Source organism: Aptenodytes patagonicus, chromosome 11 (genome assembly GCF_965638725.1).
Source record: "Aptenodytes patagonicus chromosome 11, bAptPat1.pri.cur, whole genome shotgun sequence".
NCBI lineage: Eukaryota > Metazoa > Chordata > Aves > Sphenisciformes > Spheniscidae > Aptenodytes > Aptenodytes patagonicus.
Window position 1 is genome coordinate 21,308,928 of NC_134959.1, and position 19,176 is coordinate 21,328,103.

The 19,176-nt window shown below is 48.1% G+C and overlaps 1 protein-coding gene across 2 annotated transcripts in view; it reads left to right on the forward strand.

Annotated features, from left to right (window-relative positions):
• Nucleotides 1–1,682: 1,682 nt before the first annotated feature.
• The window catches only part of GNAO1 (G protein subunit alpha o1), a 149,182-nt gene continuing 131,688 nt past the window's right edge, over nucleotides 1,683–19,176 (forward strand). Inside the window, exons 1-2 of one of the 2 annotated variants that reach the window (XM_076349384.1) lie at nucleotides 1,683–2,315; nucleotides 2,415–2,457. In XM_076349384.1, the coding sequence (XP_076205499.1) occupies nucleotides 2,198–2,315; nucleotides 2,415–2,457 (161 nt within the window). In that variant the 5' untranslated portion in view covers nucleotides 1,683–2,197. The remainder of the gene's footprint in view (nucleotides 2,316–2,414; nucleotides 2,458–19,176) is intronic. The other variant, XM_076349383.1, reaches the window with a different exon arrangement.

The window sequence follows — 19,176 nt, forward strand, 5'->3', positions numbered from 1 at the left end:
GGGAAGTCGTGCTTAGAATACTGTAAGTGCTATTAGAAATCGTATTTCTACCCCTAATGGAAGGGTCCTGGATATGGGAACTGCAGAACTCAGGACGGCAGGTCAGAAGATCCCAGAGGAGGCAGTGAACAGAGGTCCTAAGTGGAAAACTGACACAGTGTGAGCACACAGTCACTCACACCCAACACCACGAACGGCAGCCCACTGCCTTCCCCGAGCCCCTGCGAGGCAGCCCCGGCACAGCCGGGACCTAGCAGTTCCTTCCCACAACACAGGGATGTTCCTGTCAAGCCTCCTGTAGCCATTTTCTTTTTGGCAGGGAGGTGGAGTGGGCTTCAGAGGCAAAATCAGCTGCCTCGCCATTCACATCGACTTCCTAACAACCAAACCTCCCTCTGCAGACTTCTTGTTTATTGAAGTGGTGGGTGGCCTTCCTATACATCAGGCAGCGGTCCTTGATTTTGTTCATTTTAGTTTGATGCGTTTTGGCTTGCTGCGCTCAACGTTTTATTCTTTCCTCTCTAGATCTTTTTATAGTGAGACTGTCACATATCAATCAATGTTATGGATTAAAGTTGAATATATCGTGACTTGTCTGGGCCAGTAGGAAAGCATTTTAAACAAAGTCCTATTTATTTTCCACATTGACATTTGTTTTCTTCTCTATTTCCAGCCTTGTGAAATGGCAAAACCTGCCAGGAAAATTGCAGGATTTTAGCCTGCTAGAACTCCTAAATAACTGTTAGATGTTGTGGAATGGTTATGACAAGAAGGCAGGTCATCTGGTGAGAAGAGATCAGTGATTGCACTGCAACACACAACCCCCCACCCCCCGTTAATTACACGGATGGAAAACATAATCCAAAATGGTGGTGAAACTTGATGCCTTGCATCAAGCATGTAAAGGATGCGCATTGCGAGCGTTTGTAGAAATGATTTAACTGTGAGTAGCTCGCAAAAGGCTCCTCGCAGGTTACATACGCCGCACTGCGGGGCAGATGCAAGCGCAGTGCATGGGCGCAGGAGCTGTGGAGCCAGGGCCTCCACACTGCGTGGGGCTGGGGTACGGCAGCCCCGGGCCTTTGGCGAGCCCAACGCCCACATAAACGCGCTGCTGTCGCCCGATCCCAGCCGCACGTCTCCCCGTCCCCCAAGCACTGAGGTGCTCGGCCCCGTGCTGCCGGGCCAAGGCAGTCCCCAGCCCCGAGTGACCGGGAAGGGGGAGGCAGAAGCCCGAGTCACGGCCTCTCCCGTCCGGGGGACGGCAGAGGCCCGGGGGAAGGCGCAGGAGCCTGGGTCACGGCCTCCCTCTGACCCGGGGCGAGGAGGACGGGCACCCAGGCCGCGACCCCTCTCCGCGCCGGGCGGCGGGGAGGGCGTGCGGCCGGGGCCTGACCCCGTCGCGGCGCCTCCCCTCAGGAGAGCCGCGGAGGGGCCGCGGGCCCAGGCGCGCGCTCGGCGGGACCCCCTCCGGCGGCGCCTCGCGGGCAGCGGCGGCCAGGCCCGGCCGGGGCGAACAGAGCGGGCCGCGGCGCCGGGGCCGGGGCCGGGGCCTGGGCCGGGGCGGGGGCCGCGCCGGCGCCGCCGCCGCCGCGAGCATGCGCGAGCCGCGCGCGTCACGGGAGCGGGCGAGGCCGGCGGGAGCGCGGAGCCCCGACGCGCCCCCTCCCTCTCGCCGCCGCCGCCGCCGCCGTTCCCGCGCCTCCATTCGGCTCCGCCGAGCGCTGCCAGCGCGCCCCGTCGCCGCCGCCCGTTAGAGACCCGCCGCAGAGGGGAGAGCGCGGCAGCCGGGAGCACGGGAGAGCGAAGGACCCTCCCCCCGCCGCGAACCCTCTTCCTCCTCCTCCTCCTCCTCCTCCTCCCCCGCCTCCGCCTCCGCCTCCCGGCCGGGAAGAGCTCACCGTGCCCGCAGCAGCCCCGCTGGATGCACTGAGCGCTCGGGCGCGGGGAGAGGGGCAGGAGGGAGCCGGGAGCCCCGCCGCGGAGGCGCTGCGCTGCCGGGAGGCTCACGGCCATCTGCTTTAATTCTTTTATTCGCCCCCCCCGCCCGCCGGTGGCTGGCTTTGCCCCTGCCTCCTTCTCTCTGCCCGCGGGAGCCAGCCGAGGCGGCGGCGGCGACGGGGGCTGCATTTCCCCCCCCCCCCTTTTTTTTTTTTAATTTTTTTTTTTTTTTTTTTTTTTAATTTTCGTCGCCGCCATGGGATGTACCCTGAGCGCCGAGGAAAGAGCCGCCCTGGAGCGGAGCAAGGCCATCGAGAAGAACCTGAAGGAGGACGGGATCAGCGCCGCCAAAGACGTGAAACTCCTCCTGCTCGGTGAGGACCCGCTGGCGGCTCGGTCGCGCCCCCCTGCCCCGCGTCCCCTTACCCGCCTCCTCCCCCGCTCTTATCCCCCCCTCATCTCTCTTTCAACAGGGGCCGGAGAGTCGGGGAAAAGCACCATCGTGAAGCAGATGAAGTAAGTCCCGCGGGGGAACCGGGGGGCGAGTAAACGGCGTTCATGGGAGGGAGAACGGGGCGGGGGCTCGCTGAGGTGAGTGAGGGCCGCGGGCGCCATGTTTACCTGAGGGGACCGCGAGGGCGGGAAGGCGAACGGCGGGGGGAAGGCCCCGCGACCGCCGCTCCCGCTGCTGTTCAGGGCCGATGTGGTGCTGAAGTCTCGCCCGGCGGCCTCGCCCCGCGGCGGGGGGGGGGGGGGGGAAGGTGGGCTGCGAGCGGCCGCGGTCGCGGCCGCTCGCAGCCCACCTTCCCCCCCCCCCCCCCGCCGCGGGGCGAGGCCGCGCAGATGTCCCCGTGAAAGCGGACCGCTGTCACTTAAGCTTCATGTCGGGGTGTTACCTGCCGGCTCTGCGGATTTAAATGAAGGCTCCCTACCACTCAAAAGCCCCTTTTACCGAGATTTTTAGCCTCTCCTTTTAATTAATGAAAGGCGAGCTTGGCCCCCCCGTCGCCAGTTAAATTCAAACCCCTCCTGCCAACCCCTGCCCTGGGGGTCCGGGTCTCCCGAGGCTGCCCGACAGGGACCGAGGTGGCTTGCGGAGCCCGGGGCTGCCCCTCGCTGGGGCTCCCCTACACACGCTCTCCCTCTGCTTAATTAGACGTTACTGTGCAATAAACAGCAGCGAAAAACCCCACCGCACGGTCTCTTCCAACGCGTCACCATGGCTGGAGTAATTGCATCCCATAGGAAAGCAGGTGCAGGGGAAGGCTGATGACGGGGTGGAGGTACTCCCGTGGCAGGGTTATTTTTTTTTTCCCTTCCTCCTTTTTAATTAAAAGACAATGAAATACCCCGGTCTCCCACCGAAACAGACATGACGGGCTGGTTCGAGGCGGGCGCCATCACGGAACGAGCGCGGCCGCTGGTTCGGGGTTTGGATTTCAGCTGGGGAGAGGCACAGGGCGGTTGCTGCTTTGCGATGCCGGTGGTTGCAGAGGGATCCGTGGCTGGGAGGGGCCCCCCGGGGACGGGGGTTGCTCGGCGAGGGGGAGAGGCAGCAGAGCTGGGTGTGGATGGGGTGCAGGGAGGGGGGTGCAGGCTGCGCTCCGCAGTCCCGGGAGCGGGTGCCTTTGCGGGGGGCCAGGCTGTGAGCTGGCCGCCGCGGGGGCTGGGGCCGTGCCGGCCGGCGGGCGGGTCCCCGGCGCGGCGCGGCTGCGGCTTTCAGGCGGTTCGCGTGGTGGACAGCGCCCAGCGGGGACTCGAACCGCCGGCGGCAGCGCTGCCTCTTCGGCACCGCTCGGCTCCTCCCGGCGGCGGCCGAGCGCCGCGCTCGGCTGCCTTCGGAGAGCGCTCGGAGGCGGTCGGGGAGAAGCCGAACGGGCTCGGAAATAGCCGAAGGGGCTCGTCGCCGCTCGGCAGTCTGTTGCCTTGCGCTCCCGTAGCCGCCCCGGCTGTGCGTGTGTGTGAGCGTGCGTGTGAGTGTGCGTGCGCCGCGGGGGCAGATCCGGGCCTTCAGCCCAGCTCCTCTCCAGCCGGAGTGGCTTAGCGGGTGACCCGGATATTTCCGTACCCACTCTGTGGCCGCCGTGTCCAGCCCTCGGGGGTTCACAGGGGACTAAACCATCATCCCCGCCCGAGGCAATGCTTTTCCCAAGACGCTGCGGGTCTGGGAGGTCTCGCTGCGAGGAGGCTCGCCTCCAGTGCACGGCGGTCTCCACAGCTTTCCCCACCGACATTTGTGTACCCTACATCTGTAAAGGCTCCGAGCTCCCCCTGTCACGGTTTGAAAGGGGGCTTTCCACCCCGACAGTTTGATTTGGGGCTGGGGTGGGGTGGGTTTGGTTTGCACTTGTGTTTGTGTGCGAAAGGTGGATCAGGGGAGATGTTACTGCAGATGAACACCAATAAATTATTTAATCTCTAGGAATTGCTTCTGCGGAAGCATGCTGGAATGGCGGGCGATGGGTTTTGGTTGAAGGGAGAGGCTGTAGGTACCACAATGGCAGTGCAGCAGTGCATACACACAGAGCCCATAGGCGGGAGGGCAGGCGGTGACCGCGCTGGCTTACACAATTAGTGTACAGTGACTCTTGTTTTCCACAGAGCAGAGCTCTTGTTTTTTTGAAGCAAATTGCATCAAGATAATAACCTGTTTGCTGGACTAGAGCAGTATATTGAGGACTGAAATATACCCCGTTATAGATATATTATTTTTTTATATATATAATTTTTATATATATATGCATATATATGTATTTTCCATGAAACAGTCTTAAAGTAACGCATGCTAGGCTTGCAGCTTTGTACCTGACTTGAAAATGCCGAGAAGGCTGCTATGGTGAAAGGGCTCGTAGTGTTGGAAACTGGGAGGCATCCGTCAGTGTGGAAACTCCAGTGAACTGTGCGGAGGCTGGGGTGGGGACAGCGGTGTTGCTATGAGCATGGCCGCAGGCATCTGGAGAGAGCCGTGCAGCCGTGGGCACTGGGGAGAGTGATGTGGAGGGAACAACTCGGGGAAATTAACATTTCTGAAAATGAATTTAAATATAATGTAGGCATTAGCATTTCACCTGGTCAAGCTCCATTACACAGGCTTGCTGAGAACCTAATGAATTCTTAATAAAGATTAAATCGCATGTTCATTAGATTTTGATGAAAGAGACTGCTATTTTATTTTTTTAATACTGTGTTATTGGTGTGCTTCTAGATAATAAATCTCATCCCCATGCATGGCTAAAGCAGCTTCACACTTGGATATTGCCTTGACAAGAAGCACAGGAATCTGTAGGCAGATGAGAAAACACTAAGACAAAGGAACAGAGAGCAGACATTGTTACAGAGGACTAAGAAGAGGTTACATGCTGTCCAGTTAATCCTTGAAATATTAGGTAGCGGGAGAAGAAGTAACAGGTAGAAACTACAATAATTTGAGAGTGTAGCCAGGATGGGGATTAGGATTTGTAAAATTAGTTAAGGATGTTTTAGTGAGATATTTGGGGATACCTTTCAGCTGGTGAGCGGGGAGTTATCCAACAAAGAAAGGGGTACTGGTGAATGGCAGAGAGGTGGAACCGGAGGCTAGTGTGTACATCTCAAACAGTGGCAACACAGGCAGGCAATGGCACTTTTCTTAGCACACAAGGACATTTTGACACCCTTAACCCTTGCGCTTTGACTACACCCATCGTGGCTGATTAAGTTTGCTTGTTATTTTTTCACAACCAGTCCTGCAGTCCAGATACTTTCACCCGTGCCTCAAAATGCAGGGTCAGGGCCAAGCTAGTCAGGGGAACAGTCCCAAAAGGCGCGGTTGTGCCATGCAAGCGAATGAGACTCCAGAGTGTGCCACAGTGTTCAGAATCAGGCTGTGACCAGGTTCTGTTGTCATCCAGCTTAACCTAAAAACCAGCTTTAACCAAGCAAATCTGGGGCCTCCTTTGAAGATCCGAGCCAGAGGGTGAGAGTTGCCGGACGAGAGAAATCCGTCTTCCACTCCCATCCCATCTCAGCAAGTTCACTTTGATGTAGGACTGCAATGGATGTCAACATTTTTTAGATCTTGTATCTTGAAATAAATGTTGAGCACATGCAGAATTTGGAATATATGATCTTCTTTTCTGGAATACCTGGATTGTAGCATGGAGTTGAGACTGCTGGTATTCTAGGATATTTTTGCGGGGACTTATAACTCTAGTGAATGTGTTTGTTCATCAAAAGCCCCAGCCTAGGAAGACACCAAGCATATCTGTCTGTTACTGCTCAGCAGAATACTTAAATACGTGCAACGGTCCAGTGGTGAGCAGGGATGGACTACTCAGGTGGGGACACCATCCGCTGCCATCAGCATGAAGCTTCTAGGGAATTCAGTGTTTAATCGTGCTAACACAGAGAGGCTGAGTTAGCTGGCATGGCTTCAAAAACAAGGTCCTGCCACCTACTCAGCAGCAGCCGTTCTGGATGGTGAGCCGGGCAATACCTCACCTTCCCAAACGAGGGGTTAGTGATGGCTGTGGCATTCAGGAGGAGACATGGCTTCACCTACCCACAGGAGAAATCTTGGGGTTTGGGGTTTGGTTTTGGGTTTTGCCTCTGCAGAAGCAGCAGCTTCTGTCCCCTGCTGAGCTCCTTTTCACAAGATGCCAGAGCTTGTGGACATGTAGCCCTGCATGTCCTCCAAAACAGCCATGTCTCACTTCACCAGCAATGCTGGCAGTACCTCAGTTGATAGGTTTCTTTGCTGTGCCATTTTCTGTAAAATGTTTTTATGTTATGTATGAGAAGGATGGGAATATGCAATCAGGAGAAAAATACACTAGCGTACAATGCTTATCTTCAAATACCTACTATCATCTCCCCAACAGCCATCGGTCCCAATAGCCGCCTGATATATTGTTTTGACCTTTTTCAAAAAAACCCTCAAAACAGCCCCAGGCTCCACTTGCTCTCTGTGTAACTGAATTACTTATAATCTAATGAACCTCTTCAGAGTGAGAAGCAGTCCCCGCCCACTGGTTTTAGAGCCCATCTCAGCAATTTGATGGTAAATGCCATTGAAACGAAATGATGTGTTGTGAACACCCACTTGAGTGCTCTTTGCCGCATGTCTGTGTCTCAAAGCTGTAGTGATTTCACACTTGCAGCCCCTTCCCCCAGCAATACCTCACCCCACGGGGGCTTATAGCGTGGGGCTTCTTCGCCTCTGCGGCGTGTTCCCGGGGAGAGGACTGCAAACTGTCTTTGTGGTCTGTACCACTCCTCAGCGCAGCTTTTCTGCCCTGCGGCACTGGGTGCGGACCCACCACTCAGCCCCGCTGCCTTGCTCCCATCCGGGAACTCTTGGATCACGGTGTGAGCTGGCAGCCCAGAGGCACGAACCTCACTAGAGCATCAGGTCAGGCAGAGCCATCCTCATCCTTACTTGTCTCCTGCTTTGTTTTCCAGGATTTCTGTGACTTAAGGCCCAAAGTAGGGCAGCGACAGGCTGCGCCTGGGCAGTATTTGAACTGGGTTTCAATAAGCAGGGGAAAGAGCTGCAGCCTTTCTGATGAAGTTGTGTCATTCTCCCAAGGCCTGCGCCAGTGCACTCTGCCCTGGGTGTGGATTTGGCACAGTACGCATGGCATACTGTTGCTCTTCAGACCTTCAGAGAGGTGACTCTGGTGGGGCTGTTTGGGCAGTGAAACCTGTATCTGGTGCAGTTCTGGGGTGTAGGGATGGCAGCTAATCAGTGCATTGCCTGCCTTGAGGAAGGCAGAGTCTCCTGCCAGGGCGTGAGCGATCATCCCAAGTGGAGTCTGCTGCAGGAGGGGGCTCTCCCTCGCTGCAGCTTTTTTCCCCACCTCCTTCCCAGACGCTTTCTTGCGTCCCTGGATGCTGTGGGTACCACTTTCCACGCCCTGCAATGGCACAGCGCAGGGAGATTGCCTCCGAACCAGGCAGCAATAACCCCTGGGAACAGAGGAAAGTGAGGCTGTTCATTTTGGCTTGTTGTGGCAAAGGGTAATCCTGTTTTCAGCACTTATTTCCTTCCTTTTGGATTATTGATTGTGCTTATAAGCCAAAACATTAACAACCATAGTTCGTTCTTTTATACTTAAGGTTCTTGTTATTAGACTGAGAGAGGTTTCAGAGAAAAGCAGTAACAATATTAGCAGGCAAAATGGAATACATTTTGAGTTTGGGTTTTTCTTTTCCTTGACAGTTCTTAATTTGTTTCTTGTTTTAGGGACTCATAAAAGTAAAAATATCTTTCAGTGACAACAGTGAACTGCATAGCTTCTCTTTCAACCTAGTTTTAAAACCTTAAAAGAAATTTGCCTGTCATATTCTGACATGACACATCTAGTCCTGTTGGAAATGTTTTAGCAATCTAATGAGATGAAAGCGGTTCTTTTAATGAGCTCTGAAGAAAGAGACAAATCTGCTGCACAAAGGTAACGAGTGATCTGTTTTGTTTTATGGCTTGGCTAACCCAGAAGTTGTACGAGACATTAGATTGAGTCATGACAAATGAAAAAAGGTTGTGGTTTTCCTCTTTGGTCTGTCCTTTTCCATCTGTCTGGGATACAACTTCACATCTGATATGAGTTCTCCAGTATGCTTACCTGGGAAATATGGGGAAGATAATCAAAATGGGGGACGAATGAGAAAGAGACAAATAGTGGAGTTAGAGGCACTTTGTTGGCTCTTTTGCTTGGTCTGGTCAAGAGAAAGCATGAAATGAAGAAATGCTTCACTGCTGGCCGAGGCAGGAGCAGGTTGCTGGTCACCTGGAGAATAAGAGCCAGGCAGTCAGTAATGTCTCACAGACTCAGAATTAGCTACCTGTGGTAGAACTAGTTTTCTTCAGCCGCTTTGCAGAGTTACAGCCTACCCCTGTAAGTATCAAGCTCCCCTGGTTTCTCCTGGATTTGCAGGATACAAAATCACAAATGAGTGTTGAAGCTGGTGGATTTGTAGCCAGAAAACCTGATGCAAGTGCAGGGTCTAAGAGCTCGATTTTGCAAACTTCTGAGTTCATTCACTTCCTGCTTAAGCTGTGAGGAAGGTAAAAAGCTTTTCTTACGAGCCAGCAGCAGTTCACAGTGCACAGAAGGACCTATCTTCTATACTCTGAAGTCCATGGTTAAACCCTGAGTGCAACTGAGTGCATAAGACAGGGTTTGGTCCTTTATTCATTACGAGAGTGTGAAGGAAGAGAAGCTCTGGCAGAAGAGAATTGGCAAAACCTTCTCAAATTCAGGTGGCCAGGGTTTTTAAGAGTCTTGTCACTCTTCCTGGTGCAATTGCAAATCTCATGAGATTTGCAGTTTTCTGTAGAGCCTGAAATTGCTTCTGTGGAGCCTGGATTCGCATGATGACTGGGTGAGCTCTGTTTTCAGGGGTTCTTTGCTTAGTTCTCTGTTTTGTTTTCGAAAGAAAACTTCCAGCTCTCCTCACTTTAAAGACAAGTTAAAAAGTAAATGTCCTTATTCTAGCCTAAGAATTGGGAGCAAAATAAAAAACAGCCCAGTGAAGACATGGAAACCATCTCAATTGCTTGGTTATTTTTGAAGCCTGATTCCTGTTTTTTATTTTGCATTAGCAAGATTGAAACCAGCAACCTGACTTACTTTGAGTCAATTTGAATGCTACTGACCCCAAATCCTCTCTTTGACCTCACTGGACTTTGGACCAAATGCTTCCTACACTGAAGATGACGTCTGTTCAATGTACAATTTTTATGAGATCTGATGAATTTCAAACGTTTGTATGGCACTTGCTGGGATACTGGAAATGGCTAAGTTTCATTCACAAAAACAAAACCAGGGAAAAAAAAGGTCTGGAAATCGCATTATAAAAAGCATTGGCACATTAAACCCAAGGCCATTTTTCTTGCCTCAAAAATTCTTTTATTTCATTCTTAGAGAGAAATACTAATGATTTTTGCCATGATTTTCCTAATGCTGAAGAAATGCTCTGCCTAATGTAAAAATCCCCCTAAACTGGTAATTGAATCATTCTCTCATTTTATTTTTAAGACCATTGATGCAAATGGCAGATGTGGGGAGGCTGGAGGATTACAGTCCTGATTACAAGATGCTGTTAGGATTCTGCCTAAAATCAGAAAATGCAAAAGCCTGCAAAATGCTACTGGATAACAGAAAGCAAAAGAACTGATGGTTTTCTAGTGTTGAGCAAAAGAGAAAAAAAAGTCCTTTAATCCAAAGCTCAATCATTGTATGCTTATTGCGATAATAGAATAAAACTCTTGATGGAGGCATTTCTTAGCTTACCAATAAAAATGCTTACCCTCCCCAGCTTTCAGGTTAATTGAGAAAGAACTGAGGAGCGCGCTCTCAGAAGGGAGCCCAGGGAACTGTGTAGTAAGCTGACATCACGCCTATTTTCAAACTGCTAATCAATAATATTTTTGACATTGAAAGAGAAGGATTGGCAGAACTGAAATGGCTTTGTTTTTCTTTATTCTTGGGCATGTTCTGCTCTGCTTGGTCACCAAAAATTATACCGGTTCATCAGCAGACCTTTCATCCGAGTATAAAACCTGTAAGCTTAAAACAAGGGAGCTGAAGTATACCAGCTTGGGAGAGAGAGAAGAGGTGTGGGTAACATGGGGTCCTCCCATGCCTTAACGAGTTTGGGCCATGGCTATTAGTAAGCCCCTCTCCCCCATCAGGCCATCCTGTGGGATTTTGTGTCCTCAGGAGCCAAAGACAATTTCTTATATATTCTATTTGATACAGGATAACTTGTGCAATCTTTCAACAGAAATTCTGCTTGGTTAACATTGCGGGAGTTGCTTTTGGGGAAAGGTTGGGAGATGCCGATCCTAGTAAGTGCATTGAGGTGCTAGCTGCCGTTCTCTGAGAAAGCCTAAAGGCGTTGGCCTGACTCTGTTTAGGATTATGGTGTTCAGGGAAAACTGGGAGCGGGTTTCGGCAGAAGCAGGATCCAATGCTGGTAGGAAATACAGGGTTTAATAACAAGGAAAGGGATTTTCTTCTCTTTGGCATATGCAGGCTACTTTGCGTAGAAATGCAAGGGTATGTGTTTTGCATCGGGAGGCCATGAGGGGTGTCTCCAGGAGCTGCTTTAGTGAGCGGAGAGGGACACCCTACTCCAGAAGTACCCTATCCAGAGAATTCATCACCCCAGTGTTGGCACCTTGGCAGGGAGTCTGGGAATGGACGTTTCACCTCTGTGCATGTCCCTTCTCTGAAACATCACCCCCCAGTGCTTAAAACGGTCTGAAAGGCAGAACAGTGACTCAACATGCTTTGAGGCTCTCCAGCAACTTCAGACTTGTATTAAATGCTCTTGTCTACAAGAGCATCATCAACAGCAACTTGTACACACTGTAACAGTCTGGTACAAGACTTGGAACATTTCTGCATCAGCTGGGAATTGTTACAGAAGGGGATGAGATAAGAACGGGCCTGTATTGAGGAAAATATCACTTAAATGATAAAAATGTATACTACCTACTAGCAGAATTTGGTGATTTATCCTCTCCCTGTTAGACCTGATTGGAGTTAGTAGCTCCAATTTTAAAGCATTAAGCATAAGTGCATAGGAAAGGCTGAGCGCACAAAATGGATGTTAGGCAGAATAATCTAGATAACAAATGAGAGGTTTTATTGCTAGATTTCTGGAGCTGTGGTATGCGGTAGCTCGCAGTGATGTAGCGATGTTTCCTCACTGCCAGTACAGTGCTCCTTACTCATTACAGCCCTGTTCTTCGCTGCCTCAGTAGCGTGAGCCTTGCTGTAATCCGGCTCCTGCCTTTACAGCAAAGGTGGTGGAGTTATCTCATTTTGACGGCTCTCAATGAAATAGTAAGTACCATGTCTCTATTTCTGGAGGAATTTTGTGTGGAACTGGTGCTGGGCAGCTCTGGGTCTCCCCAAAGTCTGTGGTGAGATTTTCAAATCACTTCTGGGACACCACAACGTGGATCTGCGTGTCCTAATTTGAGATCGCGATAGCTAAGCCTACATGAATTCGTCATCCTCTCTCGAGCTCCTCCACGGCTGGCATGGCAGGGCATGTGCTCCTCCACAGCATGGAGGTTTCTGCTTAGCTTCTTTCACAGGAGGGACATACCATCTTCATAATGAGTTTTGAATGTAACAAAATCAGGTTGGCTACTTAAGTAGTGCAGAACTGAGCTGTTGATTCAGTATATTTTGGGAATCTGTTCTTATTTACTCACAGCCTCTTTACATCTATAAGCAGTGCAAAAGGGTGTTACAGGAGGGGCGGTTAGAGCTTGCTGCAGCTAAAACAGCTCTTTCCACTGGCCAAATAGAGCTCTTTCCACATGGCCCTTGTGAGAATGAGAAATCAGTCACTTGTTGGCAGGTTAGTAAGGTGCACTGATGCCCACGGGCTAGATGCTCCTTTCCAAGGTTAGGTGGGGGCCCCATCTCATTGCCTACAAATTCTAAAATAGGCAGATATTTATCACTGTAATGTGCGTACCCCCACCACAGATGTTGCAAAGCCTTTATCATGACACTTCATCAGTAACACTAGCACAAATGCCTGGGATGAAAGAAAATTGCCGTGGTGAACATACACCTCAGAACATCATCATACTGTTCATTAATCACCAGTCACTCAGGAGAGATGAAAGCTGCTGTTGGCGCTGGGGGATCCAGGTACTGATAGTGAATCAAAATCTTGGTATGTTCCTTGGTGATATTGATGTCTGTTCAGTGTCTTTCACCGTAGCTAATTATTAAAAGAAAACAACAACAACAACAACAAAAAAGAAGAGGATAGAAATACAAAGAGAGAGCCCATAAATGATAAAGAATTGGAAATTTGTGATTTTCATATGGTTCAGTAAATAATTCAGAATTTAGACTTTATCTAGCTTTTTTATTTATCTACTTCTTCTGTTTACCAATCCTTTCAAGAAATAAGTTTATTTTTAGGTCATATGTAATGTTTTTCCTACATGACAGAGCTTAAAAATTGAATTATTACATTGGTACTTTTAGTTCTGATCGGAGACATCAAATTGTACTATTTTTTCCCATCTGTGATCAAACAAATAGGTGAGTCCTTCTGGCATAAACACATATTCAGGTTTAAATTTACTTTCTGATTTTTTAAACTACTCCTGCATAGGGCTTTGAAATAGGTTTTTGGAGTTTCCAGTGAAAAGTAGGAAAATTTTTTACGAAGTGTCCATAACAGTGATACAAGCCCAGCCAAAGTGGTGTATTTCAATTCCACAGTAACTGGATAAATATACTAAGATTTTTAAAATAACCAAAATCATAACATTTTTATTGGCTCCCTCATTAACTTGGGCACAAACCCATGCAGCGCAGAGCCTGTCTGAAGCTCTCTAACACATCCTGCCCTGTCTTTTCTCCAGGATAATCCTCCTCATTCAGCAGAATTATTGTCTTGATCCTCCCGAAGACTTGCTCAGTGCTTAACTCTCCACTGTCAGTTTTCAGAAGTGCTGAGCCCCACAGCTGGCTGATTTCAAGACAGTAACAACTGCTCAGTACTGCTGACAGCGAGTCTACAGGACTTGCGGTGCTGCCAAATTGGAGATGCTACTAATCTGTGTGTAGTTAAGGCGCAGCGTTAGACATAGCTCATGTTTCATTCACAAATGAATGAATTTGATCCCAAACCCCAGAACAATTGAGTTTTCTAATAATGTGCACATCAACATCAATGGGCTTGAACGGAACTGGGTTATTGCACACAAATAGGTTTGCGTGCACCTAAGCTTTGTTGAAGACCACATCATCTCTGCTTGTGCTGATTGCCACCCAATTTTAGTGCCACCTTGTGTATCCAACCTTTGTCCAAATATTCATTCTGTTTCTTACACCTCTTGGAAAACAGAGAGCAGGAAAAAAAAAAGATTCTTGTGGCCTTTTTCATGCCACCCTCGTTTCCTTTTTGCCTCAGGTGCTCTCAGGTACCAGCTCTCAAATTTATTTCAGTTACGGTTTTTTGCCACGTTACTTGTATCAGGAGAAGAAAAAATACTGTCTGGTTTTAGGAAGTGCAGGCTTAACTGTAGCATTTTATAGATGTATTTAATGACTTCAAGAAATGAGGTTGTATGAAATCATTTGGGACTAAATCTTGCCTATTCCCCCCTACTTGGTACTCACAAAGCTGCATCTGAAATGCGGTGTTCAGTTTTGGGTCTTCTAAACCAAGGGGTAGGTAAACTGGGGCCACCAAGGTGTTCGGGGCTGGTGCACAGGTTGAGTGAAGGGAGGCTGAGGGAGCTGGAGAAGAGAAAGCTGAGGGAGATCTCACTGCTGTCTTCCACCACCCAACGAGGGCTAGAGATAAGATGAAGCCAGACTCTTCTTAGAGATACACAGTGAAAGGACGAGAGGCAACAAGACACACGTTTCATGGAAATTAAGATAGAATATAAGGAAAAAATGCTTCACGGGGAGGTTGATGCAAAAGTGGAACTGCGCCCAGGGAAGGGGAGAATCGTCATCCCTGGGGATTTTCAAAACTCAACAGGACAAGGACCTGCACAACCTGACCTACCTGAGACGGTAGCTCTGCTCTTGGCAGGGACCTTTAGCACAAGTTATTTAATGATTCTATGACAAGAAAATCCAAATTAGTCTCCTTATTCAATGTTTCTAACTTCTGTTTTAACTAAAGAACTACCCCTCTATTTGGAAACCAATTGAGGGACAGTGTTGCGCAGTGAATTCTCCCTTAGAATGCATAAAAAGCAAGGCTTAGCTGGGAATATTTGGTTACTGTTTTCAATTCCCCTTCACACCCCTTTGATTTGTTTCTTTGCTTCTAGGTGTTGTTTTCTTGGATTTATTCCACGCAGCATTTCACAGGCAGCCTTCTGAAATCCTAAGCTGGGGTTTGATTAACATCTCTTTTTGTTGGTGATGTGGGTTTAAGTCGCCTCTGTCTGTCCCTGCTCAGCTATGGTAGTGTGGTGATGCTTGTGTGGTGATGTATGGCAGTGCAGTGAACCGGACTCCGGCGCTGATCTGGGTTGACATAACTCAAAAAAACCCCCAAAACCCAGAAAGAAGTGTCCATCAAATGCTCCCATAAGGCAGCAGTGTACTGAAGATTGAGATGTGAGATTGTATTGAAAGATTCAGTCACTCCTGGCTAGTTCTGTGTGTTAGGGCTTAATTTTGGGGGGTAAATCAGTCACATTCAAAGACTTTGAAAAGTAGTTTTCAAAAGTCTTTGTGTACCTTTAGGCATTTAAATGACGGGTGTTTTTTTCCAAACCAGCCTTATTTTCTCCTATTAGATCCTGTAAAAGAAATACAAATCTTTCACTGGCTTGAAATTTCTGTGTTGTTTTAAATAATAAATTTCCTGTGATCCACAACGCAGTGAAAAGGGAAGGGCAGCCGTTTGTTGCTGTTTCGGTGCATTTAGACCATCTTTTATGCTTGTGGAGGTCAAATCCGTTTAATCTGGTTATGCTATTTCAATCACATTTACATTTTTAATGCAAAGCCCAGGTTTGCTTCACACTAGAATGATCTCTCTGGTTTTATAACAAGCTTTAGTTGTCCTGGGCTTTGGAGACTTCTCTCTTTTATTTCCCCTCAGCCTTAGACAGTCTTTGTAATTTATAAGGTAACTTTCCTCCACTGGGTTGCCAAAATGCTGCAGAATCCAGATCACACCAGTGGCGAACAACATTTTCAAATTCCATTTTATTGGGAGCAAATTTTGAACCCTGCATTAAAAGCCTGGTATTGCTGTGGTTAGCCTAACAGTGGTGCCCGAGGTGGTTTGCATAGGTCTCTGCTGCCGTTTAAAGGGAAGAGCACTGCATACAGAATCACCATCTTCACCCAGTGTCCCATTCAGACAGTGAGCTATCCCAGTGCTCCCCTTGCCTCACAAGGGCTCACCAGTTCACAGCTTCAGTAAGACACCTTTTGTGCTCTTACTGTAAGTAAACCAGGCTAGAAAGTCCTTCTTGTGAAAGATATTTGTCGCATTCGTAGCCTCGCAAAAGCTCCAGAAGGAGCCTGCCCCATCTCCCTTTCCTCCATAAGTCTTGTGTTTCCTCTTTTCCTTAAAAGAAGCTTTCACACAATAAGCCTTTTTCCCAAGAAGAAGATGCTATGTATTAAGTAACTTAGGAAATAACAAGAAAACATACCAGGCAGTTTAGTGTTTTCTGAAGCCCCACTTGCTTCTGAATTTGAACAAACGACCTCTCCCATTGCCTTTTGCATCAGTGACCTTCTGGCTTCAACTAAGTTCTTGCATTGTCCCCCAAGGGAACGGAAATTAAGGCCCCAAATACTTATTTTGTTGACTTGTAACATCTCTTATAAACAAGCAGGAGAGAAATGGCCAGCCTGGCAGAGGTTTGGCACCACCAGTCAAGACAAGAACTTAGTGCAGACAGTGAAATGCAGACAAGAGGCAGAAAGAGACAGAGCTTGATCTTTAAAAGCAGGAGTCAAACGCGGAATCATGATCAAGTTCAGGCTCTGGATAACAGAACGAGGTTGTTTCCTAAGCAGTCATCCAGAAGACTGACAACAGTTTAATACAACAGTGCACAGACTGGACACTGACACCTTTATGTGAACCTTGCTCAAAGCAAGTGCCAAGAATAACTGGATCAGAGCTGTCAGAGCTGTTCAGAAGGGCAAAGGCTGGCGGGAGATAGGGCAACTCCCCCATCCGCAGTGTTAGATGCACGTGGTAGGATGTGACAATAAGAGAATGCCAACAACAAGAGAGATCCTAGCAAGCCCCCTTTTCATGGTAAGTCTTGAAGACTAATTTCCTAAATGAGGCTGCAGAAGCAGGACCCAAAACTCTGCAAGCTAAAAGACAAAATGATACCATGTGCTTTTCCTTTCTTAAAATACATCCTTCCATAACGAACACTAAAGCACAGAGAAAAGGGAGAGAAACTGTTTCAATTTAGCTTCAGTTACAAGCAAGCCTTCTCTAATCTCTGATTTATTCTCTCCTAGAAGACCTCCTTAATATAAGTTATAATGAGTAGTGGTCCTGTCTGTAAGTGGAGAAACACTGGACCATTTCCCCAAAGTTCATGCGGTATATATCCAACAGCAGTGTGATGTGCGTAAAAATAAATGCAAACGTACATAGGAACAGAGGCAGATCTTATATCCAATAGCAAAGTCACGCTTAATTATTAATGACTGAAGTGCTGTAGTCTTTCATGTAGTAGCAAAACATACCCTGAATGTCTCTCAGGTTATGTCAGATTGACAGAGCATCACTGTCAAAGACAACATCAACTTTTCAGTGATGGATCAAGTGCCGTGTATAAGAGCAAGAAAGGTGAATATTCAAATGAGAATCTTGGTTTCTTCTGATAAAGAGCCAGGAATTCCAGGTTCAAGAACTGATTGATGGAAGTTGCCCTTGTCATGGACAAAACGGTAAGCAGCTTCAGAATAATGAATTACAAGCAGAAATTGTACTAGTCAGTGATGGAGTAGATCATGGAAAGGTCATTTTGTCCAGCTCCGTCCTAATGCAGAACTCTTCTCGATCACATATTCTTCAGTGTTCTGTGTGATTTACTTGTAAATGACTTAAAGACACCAAATTTTCACAATTGTACATCACTCCTAACTGCAGATAGATTTCACATTAAAGAACTTTCTCCAATAGCCTGAAATTTTTGTCTGAAATTTCCTCTTGCTTCTCCTAATCACTTCTCAGCACAGAAGAGCTCTTAACAATATCAGCTGTTGGAGTAGAAATACGAACTGGTGAATCTCTGGGCTAAACTGTATCTTTCCTAGCCATTTTATCAAAGTTTGGATGGAGAAGTTGGTGGGGCTTTCCTTTTCCCGTACTGAAGATTTCCAGTGCGAGAGAGGCTGTCCTCAACCACAGACAGGAATTGTTCAGTCCCCACAATGGAAGGAAGTGGTTGGAGGAAGCGGTACCAGTTCAAGGTGGAAGGTTTCAGTAGTTGCATCTCAGATCCCTCTTAGTGAATTTGTAATAGGCTGTGTCAAAGAAAGCAAACTCAAAGCTGAAAGAAAGATTATGCCGATGGCAAACGAATCTTAAGTAGAGAGGTCATGGCTAGACTGCGTTTTGAGTGCTGGCCTGCCGGGAGCTCAAGGCAGCTTTTGGGGAACGTGGAGGAGAAATCTAGAAGTGATTCTTTTAAATGCTATTTCAAAGTCCTGGCTGGCTAGGCTGGCCCAGCAAAGCAGAGACTGTAAACCCACACATGGCTTTTTGTCCCCTGCACTGACAAATGTGTAGCTCTGCAGTCCTCCATGTCTTAGATGTGTTTCAGAGAGAGCGGTAGAGTTAATAAAGAGACTGGTCTTTCTGAAAAGCAGGCTTCAAGCTTCACAGAACAAGCATGGGTGTTATTTGGCCTCGTGGTGGTTTTCTAAAAGTAGAAGATGCCCAAGAACTCGCTGTATCTGCAGCTGGTGCCTGCCAGAAACGCTTGTATGATCTATATGGATGAGTGGAGAAAAGGGAGGCGGGAGGGGGAAAGGCCTCGGAGGGGAAACAGCTGAGGAGATACAAATGAAAATTCAATTAAACAGAAGACAAGGAAAATTCAGACTAGGACTGATGCCCTGCTCAGGGCTGCTGACAAGTCTTGATTTCTTCTCTAAACCTAGCGAATGAAGAAGGCAACAGTGAAGAAGATAAATGACCTGGAAGGAGCTAAATTAGATGACCAGGAAGATGAAAACATTCAAATAAGGATCTTCTTTTATGATATGCCTAGGGCTTGTAACAAATTCAACCCAAACAATAGATCTTGGGCTTGTAACCATTCCAAAGCTTGTCCAATGTACGAGAATTTTTTTTTCCCTAAAGGACTGAGTTTATTTGCCAACTGGAAGACTTGAAATGGACAATGAATGTAATCCCCTGTTGCTTTCCACCCTATGTAGCCATCAGAATGATGCTAATTGGATATATTAAAATCAGAATGTGGCATTTTGCACTCATTTTACCTTCTGCCCTCAGTTACGCTGGTATGGGATATAGAAGGTGATCTGTTGTGGTTGTTCTGGTTGCTACTGGTTTCCTGGTTTGTGGGAGAGGTGTGCAAATGCTCAGTGTCATAAGCTGTTGTAGCAGAGAAACTGAATGGTCTTTTCTCTCTTAAAATAAACTGTTATTCCTCCAGAAAGTGGTCGTCATCAATTTATTTCAGCTTTATTTTGCTCTTTGCCAGCTCTGTGAGGAGCATGTTCAATATAA